This window comes from Anolis sagrei, chromosome 5 (genome assembly GCF_037176765.1).
Source record: "Anolis sagrei isolate rAnoSag1 chromosome 5, rAnoSag1.mat, whole genome shotgun sequence".
Lineage (NCBI taxonomy): Eukaryota > Metazoa > Chordata > Lepidosauria > Squamata > Dactyloidae > Anolis > Anolis sagrei.
The window spans coordinates 193,885,031-193,906,246 of NC_090025.1; the positions used below are offsets into that span (position 1 = coordinate 193,885,031).

Here is a 21,216-nt window from a genome sequence, read left to right on the forward strand (position 1 = left end):
AATGTCAATATTTATTTACTTTATTTGTATACCGCTCTTCTCAGCCCTTAGGCGACTCAGAGCGGTTAACAACAAACAGCGGCAAAAATTCAATGCAAACATCATACAGCCATTTAAAAGACAATTAACACAATAATATGCTAAGCAAATAACATCAATAACCATCAATAAACAACTCACTAGCGTCTCATAACTAAAATCATAATCCAAGTTCGTCATCTGTTGTTCCAATTCCTATGATTCATTGTAATTCATTGCACTGCCTATTCAAACGCCTGTTCAAATAACCATGTTTTCACTTTCTTCCGAAATGCCATTAATGAGGGGGCTGATTTGATGTCTGTGGGTAGGGCGTTCCACAATAGGTACTGCTTCTGCAGGAAGGTAATGGCGCTCCATCCAGTCATGCTGGCCACATGACCTTGGAAGTGTCTACGGACAACACCGGCTCTTTGGCTTAGAAATGGAGATGAGCACCAACCCCCAGAGTCGGACATGACTAGACTTACTGTCAGGGGAAACCTTTACTTTTACCTTTATATATATACATACACACACACAAACACAGTATAAGTATATTGGGGGGAATCTTTTAAAAAACTGCGATGAGGATAAGACCCAGGTTTCTGCACTACAAACCTTTGGGGTGAAGGCTTTCTGACTATTTCTTATATAAAGAATTAACAGAGTTATCGAATGTTAACGCGAGCTGGCAAATAGATTTACCAGACCTTGTGTGTGTGTGTCTGGAGTAGAAATAGGGTTGCCAGATTGAAAACTGCAGCATTTTTCTATGCCTTTAATCTTTGTGCAGAAGAAACAGGCCGCTTGCAAGAGATGTGGAAGTGACCTTTTCTATGCAAGCTTTTCAAAGGTTCAAAATGGGGGGGGGGGGGGTCCCCATTACCTGCCATCTCGGGATAGGGGGCATGATGCCGCTTGATCCTCTCCAGCAGCTCCGGGATGCGTTCCCGGTATTTCTCCACGATGGCGATCTTCATCTCCAGCTGCTTGTCCTCCGACTTGACCATGTAGTCCTTGAGGGCGGAGAAGCCCTTCTCGACCCACCTCCGGAGGAAGGAGTCCTTCACCTCCAGCCCCACTGAGAGAAAAGGAAAAGAGGCAGCAATGGATGAGCAGAACTCAATGCCACAAAGGGCGTGTCTACATCGTAGAATGAATGCAGTTTAATACCACATTAACTACCATGGCTCCATGCTATGGAATCCTGGGGGTTGTCATTTGGTGAGGACACAACACTCTTTGGCAGAGAAGGCTACAATCCCAATGTCTCAGTACAGAGTCACAGCAGTCAAAGTGGTATCAAACTGTATTAATTCCATAGTGTAGATGCACTCAAAGACAGGACCTGTGTCATGGCCTTTGATTCCTCCCTGCTGCTTCAACACACACAAAAAAGGCTATGGGCAAACTGGATACTAGTACACAGAGGGCTTAGGTGAGTGGTGGTCATAGAATCATAGAATCCTAGAGTTGGAAGAGACCTCGTGGGCCATCCAGTCCAACCCCATTCTGCCAAGAAGCAGGAAAATAGCATTCAAAGCCCGACAGATGGCCATCCAGCATCTGTTTCAAAGCCTCCAAAGGAGCCTCCACCACACTCCGGGGCAGAGAGTTCCACTGCTGAACAGCTCTCACAGTCAGGAAGTTCTTCCTCAAGTTCAGATGGAATCTCCTTTCTTGTAATTTGAAGCCATTGCTCCGCTTCCTAGTCTCCAGGGCTGCAGAAAACAAGCTTGCTCCTTCCTCCCTACGACTTCCCCTCACATATTTATACATGTCTATCATATCCCCTCTCAGCCTTCTCTTCTTCAGGCTAAACATGCCCAGCTCCTTAAGCCGCTTCTCATAGGGCTTGTTCTCCAGACTCTTGATCATTTGAGTCGCCCTCCTCTGGACACTTTCCAGCTTGTCAACATCCCTCTCCAATTGTGGTGCCCAGAACTGGGCACAATATTCCAGGTGTGGTCTAACCAAGAGCATGGGGAGCATGACTTCCCTAGATCTAGACACTATGCTCCTCTTGATGCAGGCCAAAATCCCATTGGCTTTTTTTGCCGCCACATCACATTGTTGGCTCATGTTTAATTTGTTGTCCACGAGGACTCCAAGATCTTTTTCACACGTACTGCTCCCCCATTCTTCAAAGCCACGTGTCCCCAAGCCTCCAAAGAAGTAGCCTCCACCACACACCGGGGCAGAGAGTTCCACTGCTGAACAGCCCTTCTCACGGTCAGGAAGTTCTTCCAAACATTCAGGTGGAATCTCCTTTCCTGTAGTTTGTTATAGACTGTGTTATAGACCAAAAATTCCTACAATTACAATTTGAGATACTCACATTCTGGGTGAAGGAGTTTCCAAACATCATGGATCTTTTCAAGCCCAAAAGCATTCAACCCCTAAAAGAGAGAAAGAAAAGGAACTGTGGATCATTCTGGGAATTCTTCACTTCACTTCACTTTATTTCTTAATTAGTTTCTCTCCACCAAGGTGCTCCGAGTGACTTACAATCTAAGATAGCATTTACACAATATAAAAACATTCAACATAAAAACATTCAACAGTGACTATTTGGCAAATTAGATCTGATTACTTAAATGCACAACCAAACAGCCAAGTCTTGAGCGCCTTTACAAAAGGTCGCAGCTGTGACATTGCTCTAATGTATGGAGGCAATGAGTTCCACAGAATTGGAGCATTGATCGAAAAAGCTCTACGCCTTGTAGCTTCCAGGTATACCTCCCTCCCTAGGGCCCAGTATGTAGAGGAGATTTTCCTGAGTGGATCGAGGTGACCACTGATGGAGAAAAGGAATGAGGCGGTCCCTAAGATACAAAGGTCCTTGGCTATTTTGAGCTCTAAATGTCAGGATCGGTATCTTGTAAGAGATCTGATGTTCTATTGGTAGCCAATGCAGTTGTTGCAGAATCGGTGTGATATGGGATCTTATAGATGATCCCGCTAGCAGCCTGGCCGCTGCATTTTGGACCATCCGAATCTTCTGGGTTGTTGACTGCGGAAGGCCAGCATATAAGGCGTTGCAATAGTCCAACCTAGTGGAGACTGTTGCGTGGATTACTGTTGCCATTGCTTCTACCGAAAGGTAGGATGCCAATTTCCTTGCCTGGCGAAGATGAAAAAAGGCCTGCTTACTTATGGCCGTGATCTGGGCCTCCATCGTCAGCGATGAATCCAACACAACCCCAAGGCTGTTTAACAGTGGCAGATGGAACCAGAGCTTCCCCATCGAAATCAGGCAGAGACTCGATTAATTCTGGAGGTTGTATCCAAAAAAGGTAACTTCTCCAAACTCTGGTGCCACAACTTGGGAGAGACATTGACCCTTTACACCAGTCATTGCATCAAGGGTCCAGTATCTCTCTTCATTACAATATATATAAAAAATATGCAACAGCCCCCCCCCCCCCCAGTGGTGCAGCAGGTTAAACTGCTGAGCTGCTGAACTTGTTCTCTGAAAGGTTGGTGGTTTGAATCCGAGGAGCGGAGTGAGCTACCGCTATTAGTCCCAGCTTCAGCCAACCTAGTAGCTTGAAAACATGCAAATATGAGTAGATCAGTGATGGGCATCCTTTTGAGCTTAGTGTGTTAAAATTTGCTAAAAACCTGAGCATAACTTGGGTGGGGTGTCAACTTTGAGAAAAAACAACAACATAATTTTGCAATATTTATAGTTTAAATAAGAAAAAATGTATATTCCATGCTGAGTTATGGAGTGAACAATACTCAAACATAGAATCATAGAATCAGAGAGTTGGAAGAGACCTCATGGGCCATCCAGTCCAACCCCATTCTGCCAAGAAGCAGGAATATTGCATTTAAATCATCCCTGACAGATGGCCATCCAGCCTCTGTTTAAAAACTTCAAAAGAAGGAGCCTCCACCACACTCCGGGGCAGAGAGTTCCACTGCTGAACGGCTCTCACAGTCAGGAAGTTCTTCCTCATGTTCAGATGGAATCTCCTCTCTTGTAGTTTGAAGCCATTGCTCCATTGCGTCCTAGTCTCCAGGGAAGCAGAAAACAAGCTTGCTCCCTCCTCCTCCTCCCTGTGGCTTCCTCTCACATATTTATACATGGTTATCGTATCTCCTCTCAGCCTTCTCTTCTTCAGGCTAAACATGCCCAGCTCCTTAAGCCGCTCCTCATAGGGCTTGTTCTCCAGACCCTTGATCATTTTAGTCGCCCTCCTCTGGACACATTCCAGCTTGTCAATATGCAGATGTTAAATTTGTAGAGCCTTTTACAAATTTAAGGATTGAATTAGATTGGCTCTTATAAGGTGTACCTCTGTATGTGACCACATGTGGCTGCGTGTCATCAAAAATAGCCATGCATGTCAGTGCTGACACGCATGTCATAGGTTCACCATCACGGGAGTAAATCAATAGGTATCGACTGCTCTAGCGGGAAGGCAATGTCACTCCAGGCAGTCATGCTGGACACTTGACCTTGGAGGTGTCATAGAATCATAGAATCAAAGAGTTGGAAGAGACCTCCTGGGCCATCCAGTCCAACCCCATTCTGCCAACAAGCAGGAATATTGCATTCAGAGCATCCCTGACAGATGGCCATCCAGCCTCTGTTTAAAAGCTTCCAAAGAAGGAGCCTCCACCACACTCTGGGGCAGAGAGTCCCACTGCTGAACGGCTCTCACAGTCAGGAAGTTCTTCCTCATGTTCAGATGGAATCTCCTCTCTTGTAGTTTGAAGCCATTGTTCCGCGTCCTAGTCTCCAGGGAAGCAGAAAACAAGCTTGCTCCCTCCTCCCTGTGGCTTCCTCTCACATATTTATACATGGCTATCATATCTCCTCTCAGCCTTCTCTTCTTCAGGCTAAACATGCCCAGCTCCTTAAGCCGCTCCTCACAGGGCTTGTTCTCCAGACCCTTGATCATTTTAGTGTCTGCGGATAGTGCCGGCTCTTCAGCTTAGAAATGGAGATGAGCACCAACCCCCAGCTTGATGTGACGAGACTTAACGTTACGGGAAACCTTTACCTTTATGTAACAAAATTTGAAAAAAAAAATATGTTCCTGGTTTGAAAATTTAATTGTCTGGTACTTATGTTGAAAGTCATTGTTCCACTTCAGAAACTTTGTTTTTTTGTGCCTGATTGAGGCTCTATGAGAGATTTGCTGATAAACTAGAGCAAATTTGTGCTGCAGGGTGTCCCTCACGCCAAAAACCTCCAAAATTTGTGCAGTTTAATAAACTTTCCTCATGTTGTTATGATAGAACCAATTAGGAAATGATATGTATAATCCAGGAACAGAAATCATGTTACATAGTGTTATTATTTTGCCAGGTTTCTTGCAACCACCCCTTCAAGCTGTATGCCACACTTACTCCCAAAAAGTATATTTTCGCGGGTGACTCTCCTTCCGTAACTTTCACAGCGTCCTCAAAGATGGTCAGGTTGTTCCTGGACAAGCGGGTCACCTTTCCCGTCACACCGACCCCGCTGACATCGCCTGCCGAAGAAGCAGCAGCAATTCATCACATTTTTTTGCAAATCTTAATCAAGAGCCAGCTTTAATTTATTTACTGTGTCAGAAGCAAATTCAGAATACAGAATTAGGATTGATGGGAAAGGATGGCCCCTGGGATAAAGCACTCCAGACTCAAAATAAATTTATTACAAAAATATACAAAAGATTATTGGAATGGGAAACGGAAAAGGAGAGGGAAACGGATAGAACGGCCAAAAGGGTGGCCAATGTTGGCCATACAATAAATTTAGACGATTGGGGAAAAATGTGGACAAAGAAAATTAACAACAGAGTGGAAGTAATCAGGGACATCTAATCACCTCCCAACAAAAGATTGCCCCAGGCACTGCCAGGCCACCAAATGCTAATCAAGGTGGTCAGTTGAAACATTAACACCTAGCTCCAACAGACAAGAGTCCTTTGTCCCACCGTGGTCATTCCACAAACATATAAACCCATTTTCCTAATTCCAACAGACCTCACTACCTCAGACCATGAAAATGAACAAAATCTGGCTACCAGTATTAAAAAACTCTGAAATTACAACAGCAATACAACAGAGAGGAAACAGCCAGGCACATCTTAACACCTCTCAACAAAACATTTTCCCAGGCTCAGCCAGGCCTTCAAATGCTGGACAACCTGGACACAGCATATTATCTGAGAACACAGAAATGCTGGACCACACCAACAACCACCATGTCAGACTACACAGAGAAGCCATTGAAATTCACAAGCATGTGGACAATTTCAACAGAAAGGAGGAAACCATGAAAATGAACAAAATCTGGCTACCAGTATTAAAAAAACTCTAAAATTACAACAGCAAAACAGCAGAGAGGAAACAGCCAGGCACCTCTTAACACCTCTCAACAAAACATTTTCCCAGGCTCAGCCAGGCCTTCAAATGCTAATGAAGGTGGTCAGTTGAAACATTCACACCTAGCTCCAGCAGAGAAGAGCTCTGTGCCCCACGCCAGCCATTCCACAGATATATAAACCCATTGTCCTAATTCCAACAGACCTCACTACCTCTGAGGATGCTTGCCATAGATGCAGGCGAAATGTCAGGAAAAAATGCCTCTAGAACATGGCCATATAGCCCGAAAAAACCCACAAGAACTGAATAAATAATAGCTCCCAGAACTGAAATAGATCGTGCCAATCGAAAGGTTGGCAGTCCGAAGCCCTAGAACATGGGGCTCTAGAACATGGCCCTATAGCCCGAAAAAACCCACAAGAACCTACCATAAGTATTTTCTGATGGTTATGGGGATTCCATGTGGGAAGTTTGAACCAATTCTATCGTTGCTGGAGTTCAGAATGTTATTTGATTGTAATGAACTATAAATCCCAGCAACTACAAATCCCAAATGTCAAGATCTATTTTCCCCAGATTCCACCAGTGTTCACATTTCAGCATATTGAGTATTCGTGCCAAGTTTGGTCCAGATCCACCATTGCATGAGTCCACAGTGCTCTCTGGATATCGGTGAACTACAACTCCCAAACTCAAGGTCAATGCCCATCAAACCCTTCCAGTTTTTTCCATTGGTCATGGGAGCCAAGTTTGGTTCAAATCCATCGCTGGTGGAGTTCAGAATGCTCTTTGATTATAAGTGAACTATACATCCCAGCAACTACAACTCCCAAATTACAAAATCAATCCTCCCCCAACCCCACTAGCATTCACATTTGGGTGTATTGGGTATTTGTGCCCAGTTTGGTCCAGTGAATGAAAATGAATCCTGCATATCAGATATTTACATTATGATTTATAACAGTAGTAAAATGACTGTTATGAAGTAGCAACGAAAACAATATTATGGTTGGGGGTCACCACAACATGAGGGACTGTATTAAGGGGTCACGGCATTAGGAAGGTTGAGAACCACTGCTCTAGAACATGGCCATATAGCCCAAAAAAACCTACAACAACCCAGTGATTCCGGCCATGAAAGCCTCAACAATACATTTCAAAGCTCTCTCTCTGCTTGAGCCAGCTAAACCTGTTTGAGAAGCCAATCCACACACACAATGCCAATCCTTACCTTCCTGGCTGCCGCCGACCAGCGTTTTATTCCGAATTTTCTTGCAGACGTCCAGAATGGTCGCCCCGACGTAGGCTATTTCTGCACCAAACCGGAAACTCTGGAAAAAATTGGAAGGAGAAGGACTGGGAAAATAGCTTACGAGAGTGGGTACAGCAGAGCGCACAATCCCTTGTTTCGCCTGTGCTTATTAGCTTCCGAGAACAATCCAAAGTGCTGGTTTTGACCTATACAGCCCTCAACAGCTCTGGATCACTTTACCTGTGTCTCTCCCTATGAACCATGTATCCAGAGGAGGGTGACTAAAATGATCAAGGGTCTGGAGAACAAGCCCTATGAGGAGCGGCTTAAGGAGCTGGGCATGTTTAGCCTGAAGAAGAGAAGGCTGAGAGGGGATATGATAGCCATGTATAAATATGTGAGAGGAAGTCATAGGGAGGAGGGAGCAAGCTTGTTTTCTGCTTCCCTGGAGACTAGGAGGCAGAACAATGGCTTCAAACTACAAGAGAGGAGATTTTGGCCCAAGTTACCTATCCGAACGTATCTCTGCCTATCAGCTTGCCAGGACCCTAAGATCTTCTGGGGAGGCCCCGCTCTCTATCCCGCCTGCTTCACAGGTGCGGCTGGTGGGGACGAGAGACAGGGCCTTTTCTGTGGTGGCCCCCCGGCTGTGGAACGCCCTTCCTATGGAGGTAAGATCAGCCCCCTCGCTAATGGTGTTCCGAAGAAGATTAAAAACTTGGATGTTTGAACGGGCATTCGGTTAAACAGTGCAATGAATGTGGTGATTACAGGAATGGAAATTTGGACGACGGATTGGATCACGACTCTAGTTATGAGATGCATTGTGTTGTCTATTGTTGTGTCAATATTGTATATTATGCTTTTATGGTTTTAAATTGTATATCGTTGATTGATTCTTATTCTTGTTGTAAACCGCGTTGAGACGCCTGTTGGGCTGAGAAACTGCGGTATACAAGTAAAGTAAATAAATAAATAAATAAATTCCATCTGAACATGAGGAAGAACTTCCAGACTGTGAGAGCCGTTCAGCAGTGGAACTCTCTGCCCCGGAGTGCGGTGGAGGCTCCTTCTTTGGAAGCTTTTAAACAGAGGCTGGATGGCCATCTGTCAGGGGTGATTTGAATGCAATATTCCTGCTTCTTGGCAGAATGAGGTTGGACTGGATGGTCCATGAGGTCTCTTCCAACTCTTTGATTCTATGATTCTATGAACCATCAAGGACTTCAATATCATCTGGGGAGGCTCTGCTTTCAGTCCTTCCACCATCGCAGTCGTGTTTGGTGGGGACGAGAGACAGGGCCTTCTCCGTGGTGGCCCCTCGGTTTTGCAACTCCCTCTCTAAAGAGCTTAGATCTGCCCCCTTCCTTCTGACTTTTCGCAAGACACTTGAAACTTGGCTGTGGGAGCAAGAATTCACTGAATAGATGGTTTTTATTGGTGAAAATGAGATTTTATGGACCGCATTTTTTGGACTGATCTGGAGGACGTTTTAGATCTGGCGAACTGTTTTTAATGCACATTTATTATCATTTTATGTAATTGTGTGTATTATTGGTGTTTTTATATTGTTGGAATCTGTCCCGAGTCCCTCTTCGGAGGTCGAGAATAGGACGGGATACAAATGTTCTAAATAAATAAATAAATAATATACTGTCGAAGGCTCACCTCTGAGGATGCTTGCCATAGATGCAGGCGAAACGTCAGGAGAAATGCCTCTAGAACATGGCCATATAGCCCGAAAAAACCCACAAGAACTGAATAAATAATAGCTCCCAGAACTGAAATAGATCGTGCCAATTGAAAGGTTGGCAGTCCGAAGCCCAGGTCAGAGTGAGCACCCGACCTTCAGGCCAGCTTACTGTTCACCTTAGCAGTTCCAAAACAGATGTGAGCTGTGAGTAGAGAAATTAGGCACCACTTAACCAGGGAGGTATTTTACGGCACGATAAAAGAAACACTAGAAAAAAATCTGGCGATCAAAGGAAGGAGGAAGTCTGTGATCAAGGCTCTTCGTCATAGAGGATGGAGCGACATCACCCCCCTGTGGCTGGAATCAAGCACAACCTCCAGGATGTCGAAACTTACATAATACCTCTATCTGTTGTCTGCCCTGTCTGTTTAACAGCATTGAATGTTCGTCATGTATGTGTTCTGTGATCCGTCCCGAGTCCCCTTTGGAGTGAGAAGGGCAGAATATAAATGCTGTAAATAAATAAATAAATAAATGGCCACAGGTTGGGGATACTTTGATGGTGCCTTCCTGCCTGGAAGAAGGGGGTTGGACTGGATGGCCTTTAGGGTCTCTTCCATCTCTATGATTCTATGATTGCATGATTCAATGTGAAACGCCTTGACGGAAGACCAGAAGGAATCCAGTCCGGACTGACCTGTGTGAGGTAGTAGATGTGGGTGTGCGGCACTTCGGACATGGCGTTGACGGCGCCCCGGAAACTGTAGATCTGCTGGTGGGGGTCCCCGACCAAGATGACCCCACACGGCTGGGAAAGGACAATGTCCATAACAGCTACGAAGGGGAGAAGGAAATATCCAATCTGTATTGTACAGGGCAGTGTAGAAGAGGCCTCAAAGCAGCTAACACTTAAAATCACCTGATACGTAAACTGAAGCCCAAATCATACAAACATTAAAACAGAATTGAACACAGAACTTATTAAAAATACATAGTTAAAACTAATAGTTGCAGCATTTACACTAGTTTCTCAAGGAGGTTCCTTGAGATCCACAAAGCCTTACATGGCGAAAAATGCTGATGCCTCCCAAATAACAACTCCAAGGAGTCCACAGCATTCAGTCATGGCAGATAAAGTGGTTTCAAACTGCATTAAATCTACAGTGTAGATGCACTCCTAGTCATAAGTGGGCATCTACACTGTAGAATTAGTGTAGTTTGATACCATAAGCTATCCACTTCTTTCTCTCAGTGAGTTTCAAACGTGCTACAAGATCCCTTTGCGTACAGATGATATTATTATTATTATTATTATTATTATTATTATTTATAAACACAGCAAGGTCTACTCTGCTGGTTGTTGTACTGGATCACACGTCGGACACTTCCCAAGTGTCTAGGACTGTGTGATGTATCTTTGATTAATGCATGTAGATCCCAGTAAGATGGCCTTCTGAAGCTGGCAATGGTAATTTTGTCAGCGCTGATTTAGTTTAAGTGCAGGCCAAGGTCTTTAGGCACTGCACCCAGTGTGCCGATCACCACTGGGACCACCTTGACTGGCTTGTGCCAGAGTCTTTGCAGTTTGATCTTTAAATCCTCGTATTGTGTCAGCTTTTCCAGTTGTTTCTCTGCAATCCTGCTGTCACCTGGGATTGCAACATCGACGATCCATACTTTGTTTTTTAACACGATCGTGAGGTCAGGAGTATTATGCTCCAAAACTCTGTCTGTCTGAATCCAGAAGTCCCAGAGGAGTTTGGCATGTTCACTCTCTGTAACTCTTTCCGTCTTGTGATCCCACCAGTTCTTTGTTGCAGGCAGATGGTATTTGTGGCACAAGTTCCAATGAATCATCTGAGCAACAGTGTTATGCCTCTGCTTGGAGTCTGTCTGCGCGATCTTCTTGCAGCAGCTGAGGATGTGATCTATTCTTTCGTCTGCTTCCTTGCAAAGTTTACACACACTTGGGATCTGTCGTCTACTTTTCAACTTTGGCTTTGATGGCATTTATTCTAATGGCTTGTGCTTGGACTGCCAGAATCAGGCCCTCCGTCTCCTATTATTATTGTTGTTGTTTATATTATTTACCAGCCGTCCCCTGCCACGCGTTGCTGTGGCCCACATGGGGGTTCTGTGTGGGAGGTTTGGCCCAATTCTATCGTTGGTGGGGTTCAGAATACTCTGTGATTGTAGATGAACTACAAATCCCAGCAACTACAACTCCCAAATGTCAAGATTCTATTTCCCCCAAACTCCACCAGTGTTCACTTTTGGGCATATTGAATATTCGTGTAGAGTTTGGTCCAGATCCATCATTGTTTGAGTCCACAGTGATCTCTGCATGTAGGTGAACTACAACTCCAAATCCAAAGGACACTGCCCACCAAACCCTTCCAGGATTTTCTGTTGGTCTTGGGAGAACTGTGTGCCAAGTTTGGTTTAATTCCATCGTTGGTGGGGTTCAGAATGCTCTTTGATAGTAGGTGAACTATAAATCCCAGCAACTGCAACTCCCAAATGACAAAATCATTTTTTTTTTTGAGTGAAGGACATACATTGGGTTGTTAGGTGTCTTGTGTCCAAATTTGGTGTCAATTCGTCCTGTGGTTTTTGATTTCTGTTAATCCCACAAACGAATATTACATATTTATTTATATAGATGTTTATGTTTATTTATTTCCCACTTTTTCCTTCCATAAAGAGACTCAAAGTAGCAAACGTAATAGATATTCCCGATCAATGTGGCTATGTGTGTCTCAAAATGCAATTGAGTATTTTCTCTGTGGGGTTTCCTCAGTGGAGCAAGATACTTCTTCTTCTCAAGGATAAGGAAACCTGCTCTATACATATCTACTCACCTGGGGTGCAATCCTGAGCCTCATCCACAAAGATGGCATCATAGTCAGACAGCAAAGGCTTCTGAAGCTGCCACAACTTCAAGTATCCTAGGAAGAAAGCATAACATTGGTAAGCAAACCATCAAGTCGAGCCTCCCTTTTCCAGAAACCCAAAAGGACTCCAAAATCCTAAACTTTTAAACCTTGTTCTTGGCCTGGGTTTTGCAGGATGCTCCTAATCTAATTTATGGTAGACATGGTGGAGCCCTTAGTGGGCAGGAAGGTAACACATACTTCCAAGAAGTAATATCTATATAAATAAAAATGTAATGTTCGTTTGTGGGATTAACAGAACTCAAAAACCATTGGACGAATTGACACCAAATTTGGACACACGACACCTAACAACCCAATGCATGTCCTTCACTCAAAAAATTGATTTTGTCATTTGGGAGTTGTAGTTGCTGGGATTTATAGTTCACCTACAACCAAAGAACATTCTGAACCCCACCAACGATGGAATTGAACCAAACTGGGCACAGAGTTCTCCCATGACCAACAGAAAATACTGGAAGGGTTTGGTGGGCAGTGTCCTTTGGTTTTAGAGTTGTAGTACACCTACATCCAAAGATGACTGTGGACTCATCAATGATGGATCTGGACAAAAACTCTACAAGAATACTCAATATGCCCAAAAATGAACACTGGTGGAGTTTGGGGGAAATAAAATCTTGACATTTGGGAGTTGTAGTTGCTGGGATTTATAGTTCACCTACAATCAAAAAGCATTCTGAACCCCACCAATGGTAGAATTGGGCCAAGCTTCCCACACAAAACCCCCATGTGGGCCACAGCAATGCGTGGCAGGGTATGGCTAGTATCTATTTTAAAATACACACAGAGTGCTATTTACCATCATGGATCATCTTATATGCCATTTCCCTGGTCGGACTCAGCGATTTCATATTTCTCCATATCTGGTTTGCTTCGCTGATAATGATCTGGAAAAGAAATGCAAAAAAAAATCCTTCTTTCATCATCAGTGATTCCCAAGGAGTTTTTAGGTCCCGTTCTTTACTAGAGCTGCACAAGAACCTCTCCAACGCTTTTGTTAAGGGGTCTCCAACAGAAGAAACCCCAACAGAAGTTGGCCATATAGTTGCACTCGAGCAACTCAACATTGAAGCAACTCAACAAGTGAAAAATAATAGTTTAATTGTATTGGCGAAGGCTTTCATGGCTGGAATCACTGGGTTGTTGTAGGTTTTTTCGGGCTATATGGCCATGTTCTAGAGGCATTCTCTCCTGACATTTCGCCTGTATCTATGGCAAGCATCCTCAGAGGTAGTGAGGTCTGTTGGAACTAGGAAAATGGGTTTATATATCTGTGGAATGACCAGGGTGAGACAAAGAACTCTTGTCTGTTGGAGCTAGGTGTGAATGTTTCAACTGACCACCTTGATTAGCATTTGATGGCCTGGCAGTGCCTGGGGCAATCTTTTGTTGAGAGGTGATTAGATGTCCCAGATTGGAGCTAGGTGTGAAATCCACAAACATGTGGACAATTTCAACAGAAAGGAGGAAACTATGAAAATGAACAAAATCTGGCTACCAGTATTAAAAAACTCTAAAATTACAACAGCAAAACAATAGAGAGGAAACAATAACGGATGTCGGCACTGGATGTTTGCTATTGTATTTTGTGTTGTGAGCTGCCCTGAGTCCCTTCGGGGAGATAGGGTGGGATATGAATAAAGTTTCATTCATTGGTTCATTCATTAAAATAAAATCAAAAGCAGAAATGTAAGTGTGTCTTTTTAGTGGTCATAATTTGCTTTTAAATGACTGTATTTCAATATTAATATCAAGCCCACAAAGTGTTTATGATATGGTATAGTGTATGGTACAGTATTAGAGTATTTAATTGGTGTGTGTATAATCTATTACTCTTACATACATTACTTAAAGTATTAAAAGTTCCATATATCCCATGAATGGGCAAACTTGGGTCCTCTAGATGTTTTGGACTTCAACTCCCACAATTCCTAACAGCCGGTAGGCTGTTAGGAGTTGTGCGAGTTAAAGTCCAAAACATTTAGAGGACCCAAGTTTGCCCATACCTGTATAATAATGTTGGGTAGATTCATAGACTTTGGGGACTGTTGTGCAGTTCTGGCTACAATAGCCAGGGGCTGATGGGAGTTGCAGCCCAAGAAGGGGGTCCAATGGAGGCTTACCTGCTTCTCTTCTGGCTCCACCAGGACCTTTTCTCCCTGATTGTTCTTGCGCCAGATGGGCGTGTGCTCCAAGGAGATGTCCTCATCTGCGGAGGCGAAGAACTTGCCGAGGGTCTGCACGACCCCCTTGGCCCGGATGAACGGGGACTGCCCCTGGCGGTTCTGGAGGACGAAGCTGACCCAGTAGGAGGACAAGGAGCCCGCGTTGAGCTTGCGCAGCTGGCTGTAGCTGCAGGCGGAGGAGACAAACAGGGGCAGAGGGGAAATTGGCTTGAAAACCATGGTGTTTGTCATGCCCCCCACAGAGTGTTTATTCTTTTATTTAATTGAGCCTCTCTTCATTAGAAGAGTTCGGTTTTTTATCATATACTTCAGCGTTTCTCCCCTGGGGGAGTCACAAGGGGGTTTCAAAGGGGTCGCCAAAGGCCATCAGAAAACACAGTATTTTCTGTTGATCATGGGGGTTTCTGTGTGGAAAATTTGGCCCCATTCTATCGTTGGTAGAGTCCAGAATGCTCTTTGATTGACTGTGAGAGCCGTTCAGCAGTGGAACTCTCTGCCCCGGAGTGTGGTGGAGGCTCCTTCTTTGGAAGCTTTTAAACAGAGGCTGGATGGCCATCTGTCAGGGGTGATTTGAATGCAATATTCCTGCTTCTTGGCAGAATGGGGTTGGACGGGATGGCCCAGGAGGTCTCTTCCAACTCTTTGATTCTATGATTCTATGATTGTAGGTGAACTATAAATCCCAGCAACTACAACTCCCAAATATCAAGGTCTATTTTCTCCAAACGCCACCAGTGTTCACATTTGGGCATATTGAGTATCTGTGCCACGTTTTCTCCAGATCCATCATTATTTGCTTTCTGGATGTAGGTGAACCACAACTCCAAAACTCAAGGTCAATGCCCACCAAACCCTTCCTGTCTTTTCTATTGATCTTGGGAGTTCTGTGTACCGAATTTGGTTCAATTCCATAGTTGGTTCAGAATGCTCTTTGATTATAGGTTAACTATAAATCCCAGCAACTACAACTCCCAAATGACAAAATCAATCCCCCCTCCATCCTACCAGTATTCAAATTTGGGTTTATTGGGTATTTGTACCAATTTTGGTCCAGTGAATGAAAATCCATCCTGCATATCAGATATTTACATTACGATTGATAACAGTAGCAAAATTACAGTTGTGAAGTAGCAACAAAAATAATGTTATTGTTGGGGGTCACCACAACATGAGGAACCGTATTAAGGGGTCGCGGCATTAGGAAGGTGGAGAAACACTGATATAGTTTTTGGGCAGGAACAATAGGCAGCTCTTGTTGTATATCAGCCTGTGATTGTGTCTGATATTCATGTTGATATTCATGATGAGAATGGGGGTGATGTTCATGTTGATGTTCATGAAGGGAATGGGGGTGTTGTTTCAGTTCCTAATAAACCAATGCTTTGAAGGAACAGATGGGAGCTCAAAACTTAAGAGATATCCTCTTCCTTTCTGCCCTCTTTCCTGTGTCCTTTATCTGGCTTTGTCTTCTCAAACTTTGACTGAGCCTCCCAAACCACAGACTGGAGGTTCTCCCAAACCTTTGATTGGAGTTTCCTAAACCTCAAACTTCTTAAACTGAGTTTCCTCAACCTTAGATGTGAAAGATGTTGGAGCCTCCTGTCACCCTTAGACTAATCAACTGGCTGCAAAAGAATTGCTGAGGAGGACAGCAATCTCCGCCTCTGTCATGGATAAATATGACGTATGGTTTGAATTGAATTGTATGAAAGGAGTATGGTTATGGTCTACATAGTCTACAGATGCCATCCCAAGATCGAAGCCTGGAAAACTACAAGAAGGAAGTGAAGATTTCATGAACTGTAATTAAAAGTTGCTGAACTGTTGATGACCAGAGACAACTCCATTAACTGTTGAACTCTTGGTGGAAAACAACATGTTCACATTACCAAAGACAATGGCTCTTTAAGTAAGGAAGTGTTTACAAGGTTCCTTACATTAAGAAGGAAGCAAGCAAGGCTCCTTGAGAATCACAGAATTATAGAATCATTGAGTTGGAAGAGACCTCGTGGGCTATCCAGTCCAACCCCATTCTGCCAAGAAGCAGGAAAATCACATTCAAAGCACACCAACAGATGGCCATCCAGCTTCTGTTTGTTTTGTTTTGTTTTGGTTTTTTTTGGTCGTGTCAGGAGCGACCTGTGAGAGATTTGGCCGTCTGCAAGGAAGTTGCCCAGGGGACGCCCAGATGATTATTGATGTTTTTATCATCCTTATGGGAGGCTTCTCTCATGTCCCCACATGAAGTGCTGGAGCTGACAGTGGGAGCTCATCCGCCTCTCCCTGGATTCGAACCTCTGTTTAAAAGCCTCCAAAGATGGAGCCTTCACCACACTCCAGGGAAGAGAGTTCCACTGCTAAACAGCTCTCACAGTTAGGAAGTTCTTCCTAACGTTTAGGTGGCATCTCCTTCTTTCCCTCTAGCTTGAAGCCATAGCTCCATTGCGTTCTAGTCTCCAGAGCAGCAGAAAACAAGCTTGTTCCCTCCTCCCTCTGACTTCCTCTCAAATATTTATACATGGCCATCATGTCCCCTCTAAGCTTTCTCTTCTTCAGGCTAAACATGCCCAGCTCCTTAAGCCGCTCCTCACAGGGCTTGTTCTCCAGACCCTTGATCATTTTAGTCACCCTCCTCTGGACACCTTCCAGCTTGTCAGGAAAGAAAACCAATTATCACTTAAGGAAAGAAAGTCAACATCTGTCCAGCAATTGATAAGAATCAGCATTTTTCGGCTGGAAAAACACCAGTCGGTTATTTACAAAAACAATTGGAAGAAATACTGCTGTAGAAGAGACTCTACTAATCCAAAAATTGTGGCAGACTGGAGGAGTGTGGTCCACCCACCGATCTTCTCCAAGGTACTGAGGAAGATGGTGTATTCAGAGAATGGCAAATTTGCTGGGAACGAAATATGGTCTATTTTGGGGTCTCTTTTCCAGGAGAAGGAAGAAGATATGGTAATGGATGAATGATGATGAATGTGTATGTGTATGCGAATGCTGGGTGAATTGTAATTCCCATTGTTTGTGTATTCAATGTAGCTATAGAGTATGTGTGCATAGGTTCTTGTGGGTTTTTTTCGGGCTATAGGGCCATGTTCTAGAGACATTTCTCCTGACGTTTCGCCTGCATCTATGGCAAGCATCCTCAGAGGTAGTGAGGTCTGTTGGAATTAGGACAATGGGTTTATATATCTGTGGATACCTTCTTTCTCTGTATTGCTCTGTGTTATACTCTATCTAATTGCGAACCAAATAAAATAACCCTTTTTAATCCTTTTTAATGTTTGAAAAGTACCCATGACACCTCGGGGGGGGGGGGTTCTTAAAGGGACAGGGTCTAATTAAGGTTCCCTCCTACAGAAAACTATACAAAAATATAACTGAACCCATTCTATCTAAAGAGTCAACTGGGGCTTGATAAAGACAACAATAAAAGCCTTTGTGGGGGCATGACAGAAGGTAATAACAGGTGAAAATCTGCTGCCGTTTCACTGGGTGTAATTGGGAAGCTGATCACTTACTGCTTGCCAACTTCTGCAAAAGCCAGAGAGTGGATCGTTTTGCAGGTCACGTTGGGAGGGAAGGCCCGGGTTCCCTGCTCCGCGATGGTCTTGTTGAAGGCTAGGTACAGGAATCTCAGGTTGGACCACTTCTCTGCGTATTTGACCAGCGTGGAAGTCTTCCCAGTGCCTGGAGGAGGAGGAGGAGGATGGAGACAAAGGACCATTCAGCGAAGCAATAACTGCATTAAAAAAAAACCCTGCTCCATTTCATGCTTTCTAGATACACAGCTCTCAACATCTTGGGGATGGTGGACAACACAGTCCAACCTACCTCTAAATTTTAGGTATGGAAAAGAAAGAGAGATGAAGATTGCTCCAGAAAGGTCTATAGTTTGGTAAGAGAGAGTTTGCAAAGCTGGACAACAAGTCAAACATGTGCCAACAATGTCATGTGGCAGCAAAACAAGCCAATGGGATTTTGGCCTGGATCAATAGGAGTCTAGTGTCTAGATCCAGGGAAGTCATGCTCCCCATGCTCTATTCTGCCTTGGTCAGACCACACCTGGAATCACACTGTATCCAATCCTGGGCACCGCAACTGAAGAGAGATATTGACAAGCTGGAATGTGTCCAGAGGAGGGCGACCAAAATGATCAAGGGTCTGGAGAACAAGCCCTATGAGGAGCAGCTTCAAGAGCTGGGCATGTTTAGCCTGCAGAAGAGAAGGCTGAGAGGAGACATGATCAGGGTCAGCGATCAAGAGGTGAGGCTAGGGAAGTCCTAGGGAGGAGGGAGCAGGCTTGATTTCTGCTTCCCTGGAGACTAGGACGCAATGGAACAATGGCTTCAAACTACAAGAAAGGAGATTCCATCTGAACATGAGGAAGAACTTCCTGACTCTGAGAGCTGTTCAGCAGTGGAACTCTCTGCCCTGGAGTGTGGTGGAGGCTCTTTCTTTGGAAGCTTTTAAACAGAGGCTGGATAGCCATCTGTCAGGGTTGCTTTGAATGTATTTTTTCTGCTTCTTGGCAGAATGGGGTTGGACTGGATGGCCCATGTATTGCAAAGATGGATGCCACTGTGAATTGAAAATGCCATGCAGAAATGTTTATATTTTGAGGCTGTGATTAAGTGAACTTGAAAAAGTAAGATTAGGTTTGTTCTTGCTGAGAACAGAAGGGAGTTACCAGTCTCAGCAAGAGAAGATAAGCACATGTGCAGAAGCTTTCGGTTTTGACTAGTTCTTTGTTCTTCCTGAATTGTAGCTCACTGTAGAAAGACGTGTCTGATATATGTACGTAGTAAACTTAGTTTCTTTTGTAACTCAAAGCCTGCAGAGTCCTTATTTGCAACTCAGTGTCTGTTTGATCTAGCATTCCTTCCGCTGGGTATCGTCAATCTCTGACAATATGAACTATTTGGACTTTATTTGGACTGCATTTTGAAGACAGTTTACTTTTTCAAGGACTACGAGATAACCAAGTAGCGCTCAGACTTGTAATTTCTTTGTGTGGTTTATATGCAGTGTATTTACATGGTTTATGTTAACATAGTTCGGTTTGGATAACAATTTGCAACTTGTATTTTGACCTTAAAAACCTCCAGAGAACGTGATTCCACCGGACTGCTGACCATCAGGAAGTTCTTCCTAATCTTTAGGTGGGATCTCTTTTCCCGCAGTTTGAATCCATTGCTCCAATCTGTCCTAATCTCTGGAGCACCAGAAATCAAACTTGCTCCCTTCTCCTCAGTGGGACATCCTTTCAAATATTTAAACATGGCTCTCACGTCCCCTTCTCTGAGTTGTCTTCAATCCAAGCTAAACATGGCCACCTCCCTAAGCCATTCCTCAAAGGGTTCTGAACTTTGTGTACAGTTGACCTTCCACATGGATGCATCTGACTTTTTACAGATTTGATTACACCATGTAACAAAAATTTAAAAATTGTTCTGTTCCTGGTTTGAAAGAGTTATTTCCTGTTTAATTGTGCAGGGGTTTGTGGAATTGACCTTGATTTTGGGAGTTGTAATTCACCTGCATACAGAGAGCACCAAAACCAGCCAAGATTGGATCTGGACCAAACTTGGCACACATGGCCAACTGTGTAAACACGCCTGGTTTGGGGAGGATTGACTCAAGGTTTTGGGAACTGTAGTTCACTCACATCCTTATGCACTTTCTAATGGGAGCATTAATAAAAAACCAAATCAAAAACTGGCTTTTTTCTAATTGTGTTACTAATTAACTAAATGATATTACCTAACAGCTCAAAACAAACAATGCATTTTTTCAGATAACCTGGGTAAAGAACGTAGTCTAGAGAAATAAACGTTGCAGATGTTGTTACAGCAGGAGAAAGTTATTTGTATGAGGTCTCGGTGTGTTTCAATAACATCTTTTCTGAGATGACAATGCCTTACCTGCAAAAGCCATGATCTTCACAACCTGCTTTGGGACAATTGCGTGGTTTAAGATCTGCTGCTGTTCACAGGTGGGCTGGAAAGCAGGACTACTAAACAGAACCACAAGAAAAAGAGGATGTTGAAGTGAAGCAGATGGAGGCACAGTGGTTACTTATTTATTTAGCAGTTTTGTATCCCGGTCTTCTCACCTCCGTTCGAGGGACTCAGGCCGGTTTCCAACATCAATATTACAGACAGTCATTAAAACATCATATTCTAAATCACACTAAAACATTAAAATAGCAAAATACAATCATATAATTACAGTGGTCAGTCATCATCAAAAATCATTATTCGTCGTCATCCACCCATATCACAGGATCATGGCTCATTCGTCGAATGCCAATCCCCAAAGCCAAGTTTTCACCTGTTTCCTGAAAGTTAAGATAGAAGGGGCAGTTCTGATCTCCAGTGTGAGGGAGCTCCAGAGTCGAGGGGCCACCACCGAGAAGGCCCTGTCTCTCGTCCCCACCAGCCATGCTTGTGAGGCCAGTGGGATCGAGAGCAGGGCCCCTCCAGACGATCTTAGCAATCTTGATGGTTCATAGGGGAGGATACGTTCGGACAGGTAAATTGGGCCGGAGTCGTTTAGGGCTTTATAGGTTAAGACCAGCACTCTGAATTGTGCTCGGAAGCTGACTGGCTGCCAGTGGAGCTGGCGCAACAGAGGAGTAGTATGCTCCCTGTACCCTGCTCCCGTTAGTAGTCTGGCTGCCGCACGTTGGACTAATTGAAGCTTCCGGGCAGTCTTTAGAGGCAACCCCACGTAGAGAACGTTGCAGTAATCTAAACGGGATGTAACCAAAGCGTGGAC

General features: G+C 44.1%; 2 protein-coding genes across 4 annotated transcripts in view; one reads left to right on the top strand and one right to left on the bottom strand.

Annotated features, from left to right (window-relative positions):
- Nucleotides 1-21,216, top strand: part of ANKRD16 (ankyrin repeat domain 16) — a 112,988-nt gene that overhangs the window by 47,811 nt on the left and 43,961 nt on the right. The gene's annotated exons all lie outside the window — the stretch shown is intronic.
- The window catches only part of FBH1 (F-box DNA helicase 1), a 68,787-nt gene that overhangs the window by 15,836 nt on the left and 31,735 nt on the right, over nucleotides 1-21,216 (bottom strand). For all 3 annotated transcript variants that reach the window (XM_067469354.1, XM_067469355.1, XM_067469353.1), the window contains exons 8-17: nucleotides 20,361-20,452; nucleotides 17,958-18,126; nucleotides 14,371-14,599; nucleotides 13,047-13,134; nucleotides 12,155-12,241; nucleotides 9,991-10,127; nucleotides 7,580-7,679; nucleotides 5,386-5,510; nucleotides 2,360-2,420; nucleotides 908-1,102 (exon numbers count right to left, since the gene is read on the bottom strand). In XM_067469354.1, the coding sequence (XP_067325455.1) occupies nucleotides 908-1,102; nucleotides 2,360-2,420; nucleotides 5,386-5,510; nucleotides 7,580-7,679; nucleotides 9,991-10,127; nucleotides 12,155-12,241; nucleotides 13,047-13,134; nucleotides 14,371-14,599; nucleotides 17,958-18,126; nucleotides 20,361-20,452 (1,283 nt within the window). The remainder of the gene's footprint in view (nucleotides 1-907; nucleotides 1,103-2,359; nucleotides 2,421-5,385; nucleotides 5,511-7,579; nucleotides 7,680-9,990; nucleotides 10,128-12,154; nucleotides 12,242-13,046; nucleotides 13,135-14,370; nucleotides 14,600-17,957; nucleotides 18,127-20,360; nucleotides 20,453-21,216) is intronic.